The 18,407-nt window shown below is 43.2% G+C and overlaps 1 protein-coding gene across 1 annotated transcript in view; it reads left to right on the top strand.

The window, feature by feature from the left end:
• CDH4 (cadherin 4) overlaps positions 1-18,407 on the top strand; it is a 480,516-nt gene that overhangs the window by 431,414 nt on the left and 30,695 nt on the right. Inside the window, exon 8 of the mRNA XM_068150049.1 lies at positions 2,771-2,908. Coding sequence (XP_068006150.1) covers positions 2,771-2,908 — 138 coding nt within the window. The remainder of the gene's footprint in view (positions 1-2,770; positions 2,909-18,407) is intronic.

Below are 18,407 nucleotides of genomic sequence, written 5' to 3' on the forward strand. Positions count from 1 at the left end.
AAGCTAGAAAGGAGCTGAAGGTGGTTGGAGGTTTGCAGGCTGGGTCCAGGTATGAGGAAGTGCTGTGCAGACAGAAAGTGACCTTACCCAAGGTCTGGAGTGTTTTCTCAGAGTTCTCATTAAAGTCTGCATAACAGTGTCACAGGTTCCAGCATCACTTTTGACAGAGAAAGGGAGCTGCCTTTGCTGTGCCCTCGCTGGAGGCACACTGCTGTACCAGCTCCCCTGGGCTCCCTTGGAAAGAGGTCAGTCTGCCAGCACAGGGAACAGAAAAACACCAAGTTCGGAGGGAAGCCCAGTGTGAAGGAGCCAGCTCCATTACCCTCTTGGCTGCTGAAGCTCTTACAGCAAGGTGTGACAGTTGTGCCATCAGATGCTGTGAATTACTTGTCTGCTTCTTACTGCAACAAGGAGCAGCAGAGGTGGCTTGGCCCCTTCAATGCACTTCTGAAATGGCCTCCAACTTGTTCTTTCTAATTTATGTGGAATCTGACTGAATCAGAGAATGCTTTGTGTTGTAAGGGACCTCTAAAGGCCATCTAGTCCAACCTCCCTGCCATGGGCAGAAACATCTTTCACTAAATCAGCTTGCTCAAAGCCCTGTCCAACCTGACCTTGAAAACTTGCAATGAGAGGTATCCACAACTTCTCTGCTTAGCTTGTTCCCCTGCCTCACTATCCTCATCATAAAAAAGGTAAAAAATTCTGCCTTGTATGTAATCTAAATCAGCTTAAAACCATTGTCCTGTCACTCTAGACCCTGGTGAAAAGTGTGTCTTTGCCATTCTTAAAAGCCCTCTTTAATATTTAAAGGCTGCAATAAGGATTTCCCAAAGCCTTCTCTTCTCCAGGGTGAACAATCCCACCTCTCACAGCCTGTCCTCATTGCAGGTGTTAGAATCATAGAATCATTGCATTATTTCACTTGGAAAAGACCTTTAAAAAAGTAACTTGCCCCTGCTTCTATGATTTAAATCTAACTTGCCTCACTAATTTTTGACCAGAGTTACTTCTGTCCACCTCCCAAGTTGTCTGTAAGAGAGAAGAAGGAAGGAAAATACTAAGTGTAAATAATAAAGACATTACAGCCTGACAGTGCTTTACAAATGGAATAAAGGATGGCATTTTATGTGTGTGAGCAAAAGAACAAGGGCCTACAATAGCTTCTCCCTCATGTTTTATTATGCAAGGTAGCACGAGATAATGAAAGTGCATTTCCCTAATACACTCCAGTTGCAAGGTGCTGATGGATCCCTCTGTGTGATGCCTTGTCAATTTAGCAAGCTAATACCTGCCAATAAAAAGTCCTGGACTGAAGATAAAGCTAAAGTTCAGATCTGAGTTATTCTAGCAACTCAGAAGAATTAAAGAATTGAGCCAATTACAGTATTTCAAGAATGTTTATATCGGAGTAGGGAGACCTGGCTGCCCTAATTTCTTGCCCTTTGCAATTCCATGGGATGTTTGACAGCTTACACACAGTTGTAACATGTAACGCACACCAGGGCAGCTCCCAAGTCCCCTGGACTGTGTTTGGAGCACAGGAGCAATCCAGCCTGTGGCAGGGAAGTCCCTCACTTGCCTTCACACACAGCTTTCCCTGCACCATGTTGTGCCTCCATTTGGTTTCCCCACGCTCTGGGCTGTCTGCTGTGCGGTCAGAGCCATTTGGTCCTTGCATCCCCAGCTCATGTCTGGAATTACACCTTAAACCTTGAGGAGTAGGGTGAAATGTTTAGCTTTGCCTTCAGTCACCCCAGTTTGGGCTGCAGCCCTCTCTGGTCCTCAGCACATCTCTTTGCCCAGATTTCAGGAGAGGAGCTTTTCTTTCCTAGCTGCCTGTCAAGTGCTCTGTGTAGCCTGTGCACGACACGTGTAGACATCAAGAGTAAGTTCTGCACCTCCAAATGAATATTTATTGTCGAGGCTAGTTCTAAAGATCAGGAGGCTTTTCTCAGTGCGGGCAGATGTTCCCGAGTACAGAGACATCCTAGGGAGATGTACACACACACAAGATCAGACACCCTCTCCTATTTTATTCAGGTTTATTTTCCAGTTGCACTGACATGCAGCATCTTTTAGAACTTTAATGTGTGGTGTTTTTTCTGGCTGGCTGTGTCAGGATTTTTTTCCTTTGAGGGCCGTGTCGTTTGGGGTGCTCAGGAATTTAAATCACTTCCACTGAACTTCTGTTTATTGGACTGAATAGTTTTACTTTAATCATGCTGGACTTCAGTTCTCCTTATTTACCAATATTACATTAAGGATTGAAGCATGGAGGGTATTTTAAGTATCAAAATGCTACGCAGACATCTGTGTGAGCAGAATGAGCTGGAAGGCTGCCAGGCAATGTTATTGTCAGTTTGGAGAGGCGGGGGGGGGGGGGGGGGGGGGCGGGTATAATGTTCTTGGTGATGTTTTCAGTGGAAACACATTAGCAAAGTTTTTGCTGTTTTTCAGAAGACAGAAACTAATGTTACTGGGAAAAAAATAATGTGGCTTAACAATCAACAGCAATGTCTGTTTCAACCAAGGACTTTTGCCCATAAGATGTTTGTTTTCTTATAAAACAGGTGATATCAACCATTCTGTGCAAAAACCCCATCAAAACTGTGACAGAAAACTTGCCTCTATCTTTTTGGCTAATGCTTTGAACCTCTTAGATTACACTTGCACATGAAATATTAACCAAGACTTTTTACAGGATGCATTTTTGTTGCCCATCTACTTATTTCCTGATGTTTGTTTCTGTTTTGGTTTTTTTTTCCAGAAAGTCCAGCAGTATGTAGTCATTGTTCAAGCCACAGATATGGAAGGAAATCTTAACTATGGTCTCTCAAACACAGCAACAGCGATCATTACAGTGACAGATGTGAATGACAACCCTCCCGAATTCACTACCAGCACCGTGAGTATCTGTACCTCAGCAGGCTGATGCATGGACACACAATGTGTTTGTAATTCATGGATGTTGATAGCCAGCCTCTCTCTCAGCTGGTTTGGCAGATAGGAGGAACTTGACAGATAGCCATGGAACAAAGATTTTTGAGGGGAGAAAGGAGGAGGGGGAAAAAGAAAAGTGGAAAGATTCATGAACTAGCAAAACGATTTGGTGACCAATTTTGCTGAGGTGCTAAAGGGGATGAAATAATGTGGCAAAGAGACTATCTCTGATTGCACCAAAGAGGATGCAGTTGTTTCACAGCAATTGGTTGTAGACATATCAGAGTAGTTATTGCTTATGAGTGAAATCCCGAGCAGTCAGAGATATTTTGGGTTCCGTAGCTCGGATATGATTTCAAGGAAGCTGTAAATACTCTAAATGGTAACAGGTATCCACTAAAATTTGTATTTCCCTGATAGCTCTAACAGATGTATTTGTGTGTGCCAGCAGTAAACGTGCAGACATTCTTTAGCACATCTGGTTTCAATCAGCTGAAGAGCTCTCTTTTATTAGGACACTATTTCTCTATTCTGTTCTCGTGCTCCACACCGCTGTTACCAGGGGACAAGGGGAAAAAAATGAAGAGGTTTTAACTGACAATTTTGTAGAGCCAGTTAAGGTAAAAGTGAAAAATTGGAAGGTGAAATGATGTGGTCTAGTACCCTTTGTAATCCATAGACGTGGAACATCCACGTTGGAAGCTGGAAGAGGGGAATTTTTAGACTGGGTATTAGGAGGAAGTTCTTTACAGTGAGTGTTGAGACACTGGAACAGGTTGTCTGTGGAAGTTGTGGATGCCCCCTCCCTGGAAGTGTGCAAGGCTAGGTTGGATGAGGCCTTGAGCAACTTGGTCTAGTGGAAGGTTGCCCCTGCCCATGGCAGGGGGGTTGGAGCTAGATGATCTTTAAGGTCCCTTCCAATCTAAACCATTCTATGATCCACATTATTTAGAAACCACAGAGCACTACAGTCCACGTGCTAATAAATGAGGAATCATTGTGTAGCCACTATTCATGTGAGGGTCAACAAGGAGCAGTCAATGATGTATCTTTAACCAATGCCAAATCTTTAAAGGTGCAGAAGGTCTAACTGCATTGTGCTCAAGTCACTGAACATCCTTTGAGAAATGTTTTTATCATTTAGATTATTCTGAGTTTTCATTCTGTCTTAGAGGTTTTGCAAATATTTCTTCATGTAGTACCAAAGTTTCCCCTTAGTCTTGCCCTTACAAACTACAAATAGTTAGCAGAACTCAGGGAAGTCGTGCAGAGCCCAATTTATGCCACTGTAGACCCAGACTCACTCCATGCCAGCTGTGGGGTCTGGGTCCTGCCCGCACATCTCCATCGAGATGAGGCTTGTGGATGTGATGCACTCAGCTCCCGAGCTGCCCCAGCATTTTCTGACAAAGTGAATTTGCTCTAGATTCTCAGAAAAAGACAGACACTCTATTCCTTCTGAATCAGAGAAGAGTGGGCACCCAACAGGTTTTCTGTCCTCATGAACACGCCAAGCTTTGTATTGTAAAGCTATCATTAAATATCTCCTTATGTATGATACATACAGTTGGGAGGAACCATAAGAATCTGATACAAGTCTTGGGCTATGTAGTCCTTTCTCCTGCCAGCATGGGAAAATTCTATAGCAACCAGTCTTACAGGGTGTTGGGCCATGGGACTTTTCAGCACAGCATTACATGTGTCCCATCTTGCTGGTGTTTGCAAGGAGGAACCTTATTCTGCCAGGTAAATACTCGTTTAACCTACATTTGAGTGAAAAAGGAATGACATCTAGTGGCCATGTCATTTAAGCACAGGTTGTTCCAGCTGCCCCACGTTTCCCGGTCCTTGTCTCCCAATGGAAGTTAGGAGGTGAGGTTTGGGGTAAGGGGATGAGCTCTACCAGGATTTGTCACACGCACCCGTCAGTGCCTTCTGGAGGGCAGCATGCCTCCAGATGTGGTGTCTCTTAATGTCTTTCCAAAGCTGAATCTGATGGAAGGTGGGATAATGGAAATTTGCTTACAGGTGAATTCTGAGTATTTAATGTCTAGTTAATGTGTGTTAGACCTAGTAGGAATAAAAGCATTCAAGAGAATTACCCACAGGATTGTGTTAAATGGATTAGAAAACGCTGCTCTTCCTCTGAGCAGGGCTGGTGTTTTACCATTGTTTCTCTAATTTCAATCACTGAAGAAGAGTTTCACAAGGGCCAAAGGGCTTTACTCAGTAGCACATGGGACTTCATAAAGATTTGAAAACCAAAGGTGTTTTACAATAATATTTTCTGATTCTATGGAAACAAATACCTTTGATACACTTCTGGGTATAGCCAGGATGAATTTCATGTGAGCATGAAAGTATAACATGGTTTTTTTTTTCCCTGACTGGCAGAGAGAACAGCATCAGGCTGATCATTCTCTTTAAAGATGAGCTGAATCTCCTTCCTGTCCTCAAATAGTATAATCTGCATGTTAACACCTCTAAAAAAGAAATAGCAAAAATCTCTTTCCAGGAAAGCTACAGCTCCTCAGAGGGGAAGCATACCCAGGGTCTCTTGTAAGCCTGGGGACTGTTTGGAGAGATACAGTATATTTTTATATTAAATACTTCTGTGTTGAGATGCTGTTGTAAAAACAGAACCAGCTGAATAACTGAAATTGTGGTTTGCTCTTGGAGAGCTGCCAGGCAAAAGGAACTCAAGGAACTGTGCTCAGCACAGACACGTACAAAGGCCCACCCTATAGTGCTCCTAAATTACCTGTCATTCAGCCAGGGTGGTTTCAGACTTAATCGTTTCTGGATAAGAATGTAGCTCAGGAGGACACTGCACCATGCTGGTGTCACAGCTCATGTATTCAGCAGCAGGAATTAATGTTACTGTGTAAAATTTAACAACTAGACAGGAGAGAAGGAAACAGCCACTGTGATGAGCAAGGAAGTCAGGTCACGTCCATAGTTGTGTGTTCTGTGCTGGGGGGTGAGAAGACTGCATGCATGGAGGATGGGAAATTGCAGGCACGTGAGTACAAGAGCCAAAATCACACGTCCAGAGGAGCAGATGACCTGAGGAGGTATGATGGTTAACGGCCATCCAAATACCAGATGGGCTGTGATCAAAATGTAGTGCTAGATGAAAAGTGGAAAAGAGCAATAAAAACCACATGGAAGATCCTTAAATGTACAAACTGAAGATACTCTGATAAAACTCCAAAATTATTGCTTGCATGCATGAAAGGGGATCAGGGGTGGTTTCATACCCTTTAGTACATCACCATCACAGGGGTTGGTCTAGATGACCTTTAAAGGTCCCTTCCAACCCAAACCATTCTGTGGGAAGATCCTATGCAATAGCAGAGGAGGAAGCAACCTTTCTTATACCAAGGATTCTGAAATTATATGGAGAGGACAGGAAATCACAGTCTCCAAACAAAAAAATATGTCCAGTCTCCATCAGCAAGTCACCACCAGTCCTGGTTCTCATGACCAAGACTATATTCATCAAGCCATGAGGCACTTGGGTATGTCAAGGACAAAGGTGACCTCCTCAAGTCCTGTCCAGCTCTGGTATTTTGTGGTGGTGAAGGTTTTCTCAATCTATGATGATATCTAGCCATGCTGAGAAGCATCAGAGAGCAGCTAACAGTGAGGAAATGTCTCAGGAGAGGCAACCCCAGGGTGGGAAGCAATCAGATCGGCACTGGAAGAGTGGAGCACCCTATGAAACGCTATAAACATCCCAGGCAGCTATTTTGGGCAGTTGTAATGATGTAGTGCAGGACCGTGACCCAGGAAATGCTCTTGTGGCTAGCTAAGGGATTTCAGCCTGGTCTTTGTGTTGTGTTCTTCATGTGACATTGTCCCTTGCAAAAATAAATGAAGAGAGACAATTCTTCTCTCTGCTGAAGAGCAGAGGTATGGATTCTGGGTGAGCAGAGGTAATGCTGTCCTCACCGCATGCCCATCCAGCCCATGCACACAGCACTGGGTCAGATGCCTTGGAAGAGGGTGGTTTAACTCCCCATGCCCAAGTTTTGCACTGTACTTAGGAAGTGATTATCTGTGATAGTTCATTTTTGTGACACTGTTGACAGGGTTTGCATCTCTTAAATCACCAGCTGGTGTAAGCCAGTGACATTTTAGCTGGACTGTGCTACAAGGACTGTGTGGGAAGTTTTACTGGGAAACTAGCTCCATTACTGTTACAAGATAAATGTACTGGTATCAGTGTGCCCTCTGTTATCCAGAGTCCTTGTTGCTCATAAGAGGGTCATGTCCTCTGACATGTCTTAATTATGTGGGAATTTCTCAGCCTGCCTTCAAATATTTATCTCTGGTGTGCAGGCGAGTTGCGTTTCTCCCATATTAATGCAGATCTGTAGCGGAGCCTCTGGCCAGGTGCTCACCTCAGATACAGGGGAGGTGCTCTCAAATTAGTGTTGGTTTTTCAGAGATTAAAAGGAAACCAAGACAGAACAATGCTGGATAGTCTGAGGTGATATTTCAATGCAAGGTGGAAGCATCCTTTTTGCTCACAGAAGGGCTGTCTTTAATTCCAGTGAAATCTTTAACTCCTGTCAGGCGGGAATGCCCTTTCCCGTCTGCCCCGTGATACTGTTAATAGCCATCCAAGGGTTTCCACTTTATCTAAGGAAATGCATAATCAGAGGGGAGGAGAAGTTAAAGAAATCCATGCCTACACTTTACTCATATAAAGTCTATTTTTATCGTATTCAATCAGGAACAATCAGGCTCAGAGAGGAGACGCAGATGAATTTGCATGATCAGTCTTCTGTGTCTTAAATGTTAATTAAAAGTTATTTTAAATTTGCCTACTGTGCAGAACTTGTTTTTATAGTAGCCTGGGTAAGAGAAATATTATTTCACAGGGCTGAAGTGCCCATGATTAGTTGAGCTTGTGGATTCTTAGGAAAACCTGCCTGGCAATCAACTTCTCCTTTAAAAAAAAAATAAATAAAAAGAAAGGGAAAAAGGAAACTGGGCTATTCAAGTTCTTTAAGCTCCTGAGCCTTAGGAGGTCTTATTTAAAGCTACTTTAAAATTTGCCCTTTGGCACTGCTTTGAGAATCTCCTCTTCTGAGGCTGAATCCAGTGGAGCATGTTTTAAAGAGGCAGCTCTAGGACCACATCCCCTTCCCCGCCGCGCTGCTTCGCTGGCTAATCTGGGCACTGACTCCCATTAGGACCAGCTCTGAAGGCTTAGGACTGGACTATCAGGCATGGGTGGATGCTTCACAGCACCTGGGCAGTGGTGGGAAAGGCAATCTGGCCAAAGGCTGGCTGTGAACTCAGAGCAGAGTGGCTTGTACAGGATAACTGCATGCAGAGATGCTCATCTAGCAGAAGGGATGTGGTGCTGAGTTAGGTTAATCTAGTTACAAAGTGGATTTGGCTGATCAGCGGAGAAGCAAATATTTGTTGCAAGTATGTTGGAAAAGGCAATTCTTGCCAGTGTTTAACTGGGCTTCTTAATTAATAATGTCAGGTCAGACTCATCTCTGGCTGCTGCAGTAACACTGAGTTAGTTACCTGGCTGGTGCTGGACTGAATCAGTCAGCAGCCAAGTCTGCAGTGAAGAGCACACCACTTCATGAGCAAAATGGCATGGAGATGTGCCCAAGTTAAAATGGATTTGGGGGGTTTGGCACTGCATTGCCAAAATGTGTGACCTTTGTGCAGGTATTCTGGTTCCTCTGAACACTCTGGGAAATAGTAATGAGCCCAACTCTGAGCAGTGCTTTGAAAGCTGAAAGTGAGCAGGCTCTCAGCACATCACTGCCATGCTAGCATTGTCCTTTCCCATAAATAGTTCTTCCTTCTCCTGCTTTGATGTTTCTTTCCCATTTTCTCTCCCATCTCGACCATGATACTCTAGTGCACATCATTTTGTGAAGCTAAACAAGCCAAGCTCTCTCCAACCCCTTTTTAGGTGACAGCATTCCATTCCCCTGGTTATCTGGCTAACCCTGCTCTGCTCAGATTTCTTTCTTCTGACCCAATTTGTGTATAGTAATCCAGATGAGATTTTTTCAGTGTCTTGAGCAAGAGCACTAATATTTGCTAGGATCAAATTTGCCTTTTTGACAGCCGTGGCGTAGAGCTCTCTGAGCCCTCCTGCTCTGTGAATTTGCCAAAATTCCAGCAAAGCAAACAAGCATAAGTCAAAATTGTATTCCTTGTTCTGTGTGCATTTGTTCTCATGCTAATGCTGCTAAAGGACAAAATATAGCTGTGCATCAACCAACACAAGAACAACACTGTCCAGAGCTGCAGAAACAACTGATAGGAGCTGTAAAAATATGACTTTTTTTTGCAAGTGGCAAAGCTTGGGGTGAAGGCTTCACCTAATCTCCACACCCACCCCCCCCCAAGCTGAATCTTGCTGAGCTCTGGTTTTAATAGAGTTCAAGAATAGCAAAGTAGCAAGGAAAATGCTCAGCCTTTCCTTCAGGCTGAAAGGCACTGACTTCCAAATGACTGTGATGAAAAGATGTAAGTAAGTCTAGCCTGGGGAAACAATGGTGGTAGGAAACCAAATCAGCCTGCCAGTGGTTTGGAGTTTCCTTAGCACATTTATAGGCAGATGTATCCAGGAGCTTTCAGGACACGTGAGAATGAGGAGGAATCCCTTGTGCACACATGCATACAAAGAATGCTGTGAAGGGAGAATCCCTTTTCAGTGGGATAGTCTGCAGACAGAAAAAGGGACCAGGTTGCCTACTAAGGACATCCTAAAAAGAGGTCTTGTTATACTGGTCCAGGGAAAACCAGTAGAAATGGGTATCTAACTTACCACACAGGAGCTGGGTGTGTGTTCAGATCCAGAAATGATCAAGGACTTAAATCTTGAGAGCCATGTACCTCATTTCCCAGAGTATAGACTAAAGCTGCATATGTAGTTGCCCATTCGGCTCTTAAGGTTCCCTTTATTGCACCTGTACCATTCAGAAAGTCCACAAGGTCCACAATAACATTTGAATATAGATTAGCCTGGATGCTACAGAATTTAAAAGATCATCAACATATTGCCCGTGGCATAATTAAGAGGCAGTTGTCAGAAGAGGTAGAAATTAAGTTGAACAGCACAGGTCAGAGCTAGCAGGGGGGAAGACCTAGTACCACAGTGAGGCTATTTGCAGGACTGCATTGTTTTACAGCTGAAACAAACCCAGGAGGTCTGTAGAGTCCTGCAGACAGGCTTTAGCGTTAAAAATCAATTGTGCTTTCATGGAGAATCCCAGGTGACTCTGTTTCCTTGCAATTTTCCAATCAAAATGCAGCTCAGCCAAACTCCACAGTAGAGCTGGGGCTGTGACAGAGCTGTCATCATCTAACTGAAATAAATTATTGCCTTCCAGTGAAATGAATGTGCCCAGTAGCATTTGGGTGGAGGAGCACCTAGCTAATTCTGGGTGCATTTCAATTAAATGTGCAAAGTCTCAGTTTAGTTTTCCTGACTAGGAACTCGGTGTTTATGAATTGCAATGGGCTTTCTGCATCCCAGTGCAGGTCCTGATGAAAATCTTTGGCATGAACAATGAATTAGACAAGGGTGTTAGGTCAGGGGATAGTGGTAACAAACAGCACAAGCAGAATCTGTGTTATTTCTTCCCACCGTGTCTCAGCCTTGCCCAGTACTTGCCACACTGAGTGCTAGGGGCTTTGCTGCTGCAGCCATGGTCAGGAAAGTATTTATATCTTGACTTGCATCTTGACCTGGCTTTGGAATCAAACTGAGCTTTGGAGACAGAACCCAACCTAAGTGCAAAGCCTGTCCAACAGAACATAGGAGATGTGGTGCCTACACCCTTTTGATTCCGATACAGAATGAGTGAGGTCCCCAACTCAGGGTGCAGATTTTTTTGTGAGCAGGACAGCTCCTTGCAGGCATCTTGAAGTGCCTGGGGGCTGTAGAAAACACAACACGCTTCATACTCTCTCGTGGACGCTCAGCTTTTGCTCCTGATTTTGTCACCTCTTTCATCTGAAATGAAAGATATTTCTCAGTTTATGAGAAAACAATCATTCCTCCTGTCTTAATGAAAAGAGCCTAAGTCCCCTCTGTGATTTCTGTGAAGTCTTTACACCAGTGTAGCATATGACAAAGAGGATGAAATACCTTTGAGACTGAGTAGTCTGCAAAATGGATAGATAGATACAAAGATGTACAAGTGCACAAGCATAGATATGCATATAGCTAGATTCAGAGCATACACAGATACTGTTATAAGGCAAACACCCATCAATAATATCCAGGTCTCTACTCCCAGACAAATTGTAGGTTAAATGAATTATTCCATTACATTGTGTGGGTATATATGCATTGATAGAGAAAAATATGGTCACCTTGATAGGAGTCTCATACTAATAGACCCCATTAATCAAAACCTGAATTTACAGTGGCTTTGGTTTTGTTTATTTCCTTTCAGTCCATTCATTCTCAAATTACCACCAAATCAATCATGTGCAGCGCTTCAAACCAACTGCCATTTGGTGAAACAGTTTTGGTTCCTCTCTGTTACACTGAGCATTAGTTAGCAAGGCATAGTTCAAGGCTCTGTTTAGCCTCATTCTGTCCTGAGCCTCATTGGAATCAGCTGGATTCTTGATTGTAAAGGGGTCAGTCACTGGGGGAAAAAAAAAAATATATATATCAAATGTAATCTTGAGATTGCCCAAAAGAGTTTGGAAAAGAAGGGGAGGCAAGAAGAAAAATAAAAAGAAGATAATTTTATTTCTCTTCATTGATACCTGCCTGGTGGTTAAAAGGAGGATTAAAATGAGGTCATTAAACTTTCCTCGGAGACAAAACCCAGACCTTGGTGGTAATATGCTTAATCAAATATAAAAGTGAAGCTGCCCTGAACGAATAGCTCCGTTTTATAAAATATCTAATTACTGAAATGTCTGCTGCTGCAGAAGGAGGGAAAAAAAAAAAGAGAAAATAAGAAGGTGGGGTGGGAGTTAATTGCAATAACAATTCAAGAAGATAAAGCTTTTTTTCTGAATTAGGTCTACACAAGAAGCTAAATTGAGTTGATTAAGTAATTTTGGTTTCAGGAACACCCTTGGCGGAGGTTAGTAGTAATGAATTTTTCAGAGCTCAGAGTTTCAAATTGCCAGAGACCAGTGATTTAAAAAATGGGAACAATAGGCTCATTAGAGATTTCAATTTTCTGTCACCAAAAAGGAAAAAAAAAAAGGAACAAAAAAAAGGAAGAAGAAGAAGAAGGGAATATAAGAAATGCTCTATTGGTCTCTCTCATATTGGACACATGTACTGCTTAGTGTAAAATCAAGAGTAATACAACCTCCTCTCTCTCATTGCTGGAGAGCACAATCCCAACCAATTACAGCTACAGCACTGCACAGGATGCTGCTCATGGCCTGCTTCTCAGCATGGAAGCAGTTGAAATCAAGGAGCAGCAGCGCAAGCTCTGTGCCTGTGTCCCTCTCACACATATATATGCCCACCTGTAACATACAGCACAGTGCTCTGCTTTCCTTACAGTGCCTATAGGTAGCTGTGCGTACTGGGGCTGAGCATATCCATCATCAGCGTCAGAGTGAGACCTGGTAATTTGTTTTGACGCTGGATTTTCTAGCCTGCTGTTTTGCTGCTTTATGCAGTCGAGTTAATCCTGTCAAAACACAGATGATATCTGTACGCTGGCAAGACCACCCCCAGCCCATGCGGTATGACAGCACCTATCAGCTATTGCTTGCCATAACCCATTTGTCATGAGCTGTTCCATTTGCAACATCTGGCAGTGCTGTGTCTCCTGATGTCATGTCTCTTTTAGCAGGGACTTCTCTCCTACTTCTCTGTCCTTGTTTAGTCTGTTTGAGGTCTGGAGGGAGGAGCTGTAGGCCACATCTCCAAAGCATGCCTGCCATAATGCTGTGGAGGAATTGTCCAGCGAGAAAGAGGTGCCAGGAGATGTGTGAACCACATGTGCTGCAAGGTGTGACACAGCTAGGTGTAGTCAAAGGAAACAGCTGCAGAGAAGTACCCTTCCTATTCTGTGGTGTGTTGTGGTCTCCATCACCTGATACAAGTTTGTGGACTAGACTGTGTTGTCATTATCTCTGCTATGTCAGCCAAGCTAAAATTTTGAGGAGAAATGAGAGATCAGTGCTCTCAGATCTCACATATTTACTTGCACCCCTGTTTCTTGTCAAACATTTCTCCACCTGTAGCATTTCTCTCAAATGTTCATGATTTATTCCAGGTTGTGCACCTCTTTCTGCTTTTGGATATGTATTAAATATCCTGATTCTCCTCCTAAGCCCAGACCTGGCTTTGAAGGGCCCAATTCAGTTGTTTGAATGTAGACACTTTGCATGATCCAGGAGGTCCCTAGTTAGGTAGGACATCCACACCGCCCTGTGGAGGTGTATCTCCATGTCTGCCAAATGTGCCAGGGAAATACCCAGTTGTAGTGGATTGTTTCATTATCTTAAAGGTACACAGCATCTCAGGCAGTGATGCAAGGCTGAGAAATTCAAATACTTTTTGTAACTCCATTATTGCAAGGCACTGAAATAAATCCCCTTTGGAAGTTGGCTAACTTCCTTGGGTCAGCAGCTTTCTAATTCTTCAATATTCTGTTGCCTTAAAAACAGTTGCTTCCAAAGGATGTCATTTTTAAGAGGATATGTATCTGGAATTTCATTAAGCACATTTCACTTATGAAATCTTTAGTGACATGGTGGGGTGGGGGTAAGGGGGGAAAGAGATTTAGCAAAGGATTTGGTAGTTCTGTGAGTTCTATCAAATACTTCTAACTGTTGAGGGTGTCTTAAATGCTTCCCAATTGTAGAAGAAGAGGTCAGGACACTGAGAACAGCCAAGAGTTCAAACGAGGATGGTGAAGAAATCTCACATAGCTTTTTTTGAGCATGGTAGGTTTTCAAACAATTTGGCTTTGTGCAATATCATGTTTTCACTGCCAACAAATAAGAGAGAAGACCATAGTGACTCCTTCTTTTCTCTGACCCAATACCCTCCCATTTCTCACTGTCTTTCTCTTCTCTGGTACATGCACTGAGACTTTCTTCTCGATACACTCAAACTTTCTTCTCGATACACTCAAACTTTCTTCTCGATACACTCAAACTTTCTTGTCATGAACAAAATTTCAGCAAGAAGCCCCTTTCTCATGGCAAGTCTGATGAATTGCACAGCATTTAACATAGCCTTCATTCTGTGCTCTTCAGTACTGTAAGCAGGTGGGCATGCATTTTTCTGTAATGCCAGATTTTGAAGTCGTTGAAGACCTCTCTTGTTTAATGCAAGGGATTGGACTAGATGACCTTTAAAGGTCCCTTCCAACCCAAACCATACTGTAACTCTATGACTTAAGGGACTCTATCTGAAAGTGAGCTCAAAAGGGCAGGTTTCCTCAGCTTGCTTCAGGACAGGGCTACATTTGAACCATCTGGGTTAACCCAGTCTGCAAACTAGAAGTGCCCTTCGGCAACTCCTGCACCGTGGAGATGTGTCTCTTACTCCTGATTTGCTTCCCATAGAAACCATGGCTCAGGAGAGCTGTGTGGTTACACACAGTTCTCCCTGTCAGTGCAGGCTCTCACCCCACTGACAGGCATTGCCATTAACACTTTGGGCAGCAGTAAGGACATAAAAAATGGGCCATCATGACATCAGCTCAGAAAATCACATCTTTAAACCACTACAGCAGCACTTGTAAAATAAATCCTATGCTTCAGTGCCTTTCTCCGACAAGGATCATCTGTCCATTCTGTTTCTGACCAGACCTTGTGGGCTTTCCAGTATCTGATGGTGGTGTTCCAATCTATCTAGTCCTTAAAAAAAAAAAGGAGAAAAACTTATAAAATCCCATGTGTGCTAATTCTGAGACTAATCTGGAAACCAGAGAGATTTCCACTGCAGTGCAGAGGAGGTTTGAGCTGGAGTCATCAGGCAGACAAGCTGAGCAGTGCTATGCAGGAAACTTGTTAAAAATCTCAATACCGGGATTATAGTACACATAAAAAATTCTGATTCAGTACTCTTAAAATTCTCCCTTTCCCAAATGCCTGCCTTCACATCCCAAAGGCACATGAGTGGCTTTTATATGCCTTAAAGTCTGGGAAAAAAAATTAAATTAAAAACTCATTATGAGGAGTGGGCAGTTAATAAGAAAATTCTAAACCAGACTTAGCAGCTTAAGGCCCTTCTTTATGAAACTTTATTATGGGTGACTGAATTGAAACATCCTCTTCTTACACATTTCACCAAGAAATGAGAGTCAGACCTGTGGAGTACATTTTGCTCACTGAGGAGCTGAACTCTGTCACACAGTTTTTGTCAGTCTGGCTTATGTGTGCGTCAGGGGAAAATATGCTTTCAAAGTTTTGTTCAAGACAGCACAGTTCTTGCTGCTGTGCAGTTTGAAGAAAGAGATCTGATGTGTGATGTTTCAACAAATGACTGAATTTCACCCTCTTTTAAGGAAGATGGGGGGCATTGGAGAGGGTAGGCAGCCCAGTCTGCCCATGGAAAGCTCTCCTCCTCCCACGGTGGGTGAGGCATGGGACAGCAGCACTGTTTGAGGTCCACAAATTGACCCATTGGCCAAACTGCTGTTGACCTTGGGAGGGTGAAGCTTCACAACAGGTTGTTCTTTTGGCCAGTTTTTCCCCAGCTGTACAACCTGCTCTGGTGTCTCAGTGAAAGGCACACCATTCTCTGCCAGCCTTCTCATCCAGGAGTTTTCCCATCTTGGTAGCTCAGCGAGGATCACAGGGCTACATGGCAGCGCACTGGGGAGATCAATAGACTAATCCAGGCTGACCTAATGGATTTATCAAGTAACACATGAATTAATGATGCTCTCTGGATCCTGCCCAAACCCAGGCAGCGGAGGGCAGGACGCAGCTCCAGCCCCAGCTCTGTGACTGCCCCGGGAGACATGGACATGTCACTTAGCCTTTAGTTTTTGCAGCTGAAGGAAAGCATAGGGCTGTCAGCCCCTGTAAAGCAATGATGTGTCTATGCAAAAATGGTTTATTACATAAATGTATGTATATTATTTTTTTTTAAAAAGAATGGGGCTTTGTAGGTGGTTCCAGCTGTTTTAAAATCTATGCCTCTCTTTAAAAGATAGCATTGCTAATTACACCTGACAATCAAATAGTCTGCAGAAAGGTATCAGCTACCTCTTCCTGCTGTTAATTCTGTAGGCATGAAACAAAGGTATGTTAGACAAGAGAGCAAATGAAATGTTCAAAGGATTCTTGTCTAAAACTGGAAAATAAAAGGCTGTGCTATCAGATCAGAATTTTAACATAGACTGTTTCCACTGGCTCCTGACATAAAATCTTTTATTGTTGAGTATAAGCATTGTTAAAGGTCACTGTTGCAAAGGCTACATCATTTAGACGAGATGAGATCCCATTTTGGATAAATACACAATTTTAGTTCCTAACAAGGAGATAGTATCAGGATTTGAATGTACAAGGGTACTGGGTTACAGATTAAAGGCTTTTGTGTTCTGGAAACCACACTATGCCAGATTTCACGAGTTTCAGAGAGATGTGCAAGTCCCCAGAGTCAAGTAGGTTGATTAAAGTGGTTCCTTATAGCCTTTGAAATACAGATAAAGTACAGCTTTCCTACATGGGGTTAATGCAGATGATTTCTTCCTTTTTTTTTTTTCTTGACAAGGCTGTATGCCTTTCCAAGGACATAATTTTAATCTCTTTTTAAACCTTTCATATGGATGTTGTAAAAAGCTCCTTTGTGTAGTAATGCACTTTTATAAAATACCTACATTCCTATGCAAACGTCGAACCTCATTTCATAAGATATATTTATCTGGGAATGGTTATCTTGCAGCAGGAGAGTGTCATGTGTCATCATTTCTCTGGCATCTTTTCAGACTGTCGCAAGAATGCAACATCTGATAATGAAAAAAAATTAGTGCTCATTGTCAGACATGCAAACTCCCTTTCTTTTTTAATATCCTTTTACTGTTGCGTGCTTTCATCTCTGAACTCTCGGCAAGTACTCTAAGAGTCTTTGAACCAAGGTGAAATGAGACCTGCACACTTCTTCTTCAGAGAGGCTGAAATGAGAGGGGTTTGTTCTGCTGCTTCTGAAAGAAAGGGTTTAGCTTGCTGCTTCTCCAGGGGAAGTTTAGGCTCGAGGTGAGGAGAAAGTTCACAGAGAGAGTTGTAAGCCATTGGATTGTGCTGCCCAGGGAGGTGGTAGGGTCACTGTCCCTGGAGGTGTTCAAGAAGGGATTGAACGTGGCACTTGGTGCCATGGTTTAGTAATCATGAGGTCTTGGGTGACAGGTTGGACTTGATGATCTTTGAGGTCTTTTCCAACCTTATTGATCCTCTGATTCTCCGTTCCTGCTTTGTCTTCATATTCAAAGAGTAAGTGTTGTAATTCAATCCAAAACTAGCCATTCATTACAATTTTGACCAAATTGCAATTCTGACCAAATAACATCAGTAAAGACAAAGCATAAAGCCGATGGCTGCTGTGTGCTGCAGAACACCATGGAGGTTGCCTACACCTCATTGTAAGATTAGCTTCAGAAGTGGAAAAGTTTAGGGCTTTCTTTTGTTTTTCAACTCATGCAGCAGAATTAAACCAGCACATTGAGACCATGCTGCACATCACTCATTGTTCCTTGTATAAACTCCCAGTCAATAAGCCTGGCTCCACCACACCATGCTTAGAGCTGTGGGAGTTACTTTGCGGGCAGGTGAGACATCTGAATAGCACAAACCACTGAAGATGGAAGCAGAACTTGCAAAGCATCCTTTTAAAGTTGTGAGCTAATTATCTTGCACTTCCCTCTGCTCAGCTGGGCCAGGGTAACTCCTGCCCAACCACAGCAAGGCGACGCCTGCAGAGCAAGACGGTGAGCTGGCAAGAGCACAGTGAGCTTTATAGATAACGTTTGGGGAAGCATTTGCCACATGCCACGTACCTAGTCTGAAGTATGATCTGCATTCATGGATGGACTGTAGAGCAGACCTAAGGGAATGTGAAACTGAAGCAGGGAGGCTGCAGTGCAGAGGATGTTGTGGGCATGAGCCTGAAAAGCCAGCAGCAAAGAGGCTTATGAAGGGGTTGTTGAGTGGTTTAATGCAGAGCATGGGATGCCTCAGGAAAAAAAGCGAGAACATTGGGAGTCAGAAGGTGATCATCATTCAAGACCACACCAGAGCAAGGAGTTCTTTAATAAAATGTGGCTAGGAAATGAGCATCTCAAAATCTGCTTAGCAAAATACGGTGATTTTGTGGGAATTTGAGCAAACTTGTGGTCTCTGCCATGGTGGAGCAAGAACCTGGAGGTCACTGTTTGACTGTCACAGAGACTGATAGCCCAGTCTGACCCATATGGAGTAGAGGGAGTAGGATAATGTGCAGACCTGGTACAGTCATCCATGCAGCAAACAAT

This window comes from Melanerpes formicivorus, unplaced genomic scaffold, assembly GCF_026170545.1.
Source record: "Melanerpes formicivorus ecotype bairdi unplaced genomic scaffold, bMelFor1.0.p_v2 SCAF_19, whole genome shotgun sequence".
In the NCBI taxonomy this organism is placed as follows: Eukaryota; Metazoa; Chordata; class Aves; order Piciformes; family Picidae; genus Melanerpes; species Melanerpes formicivorus.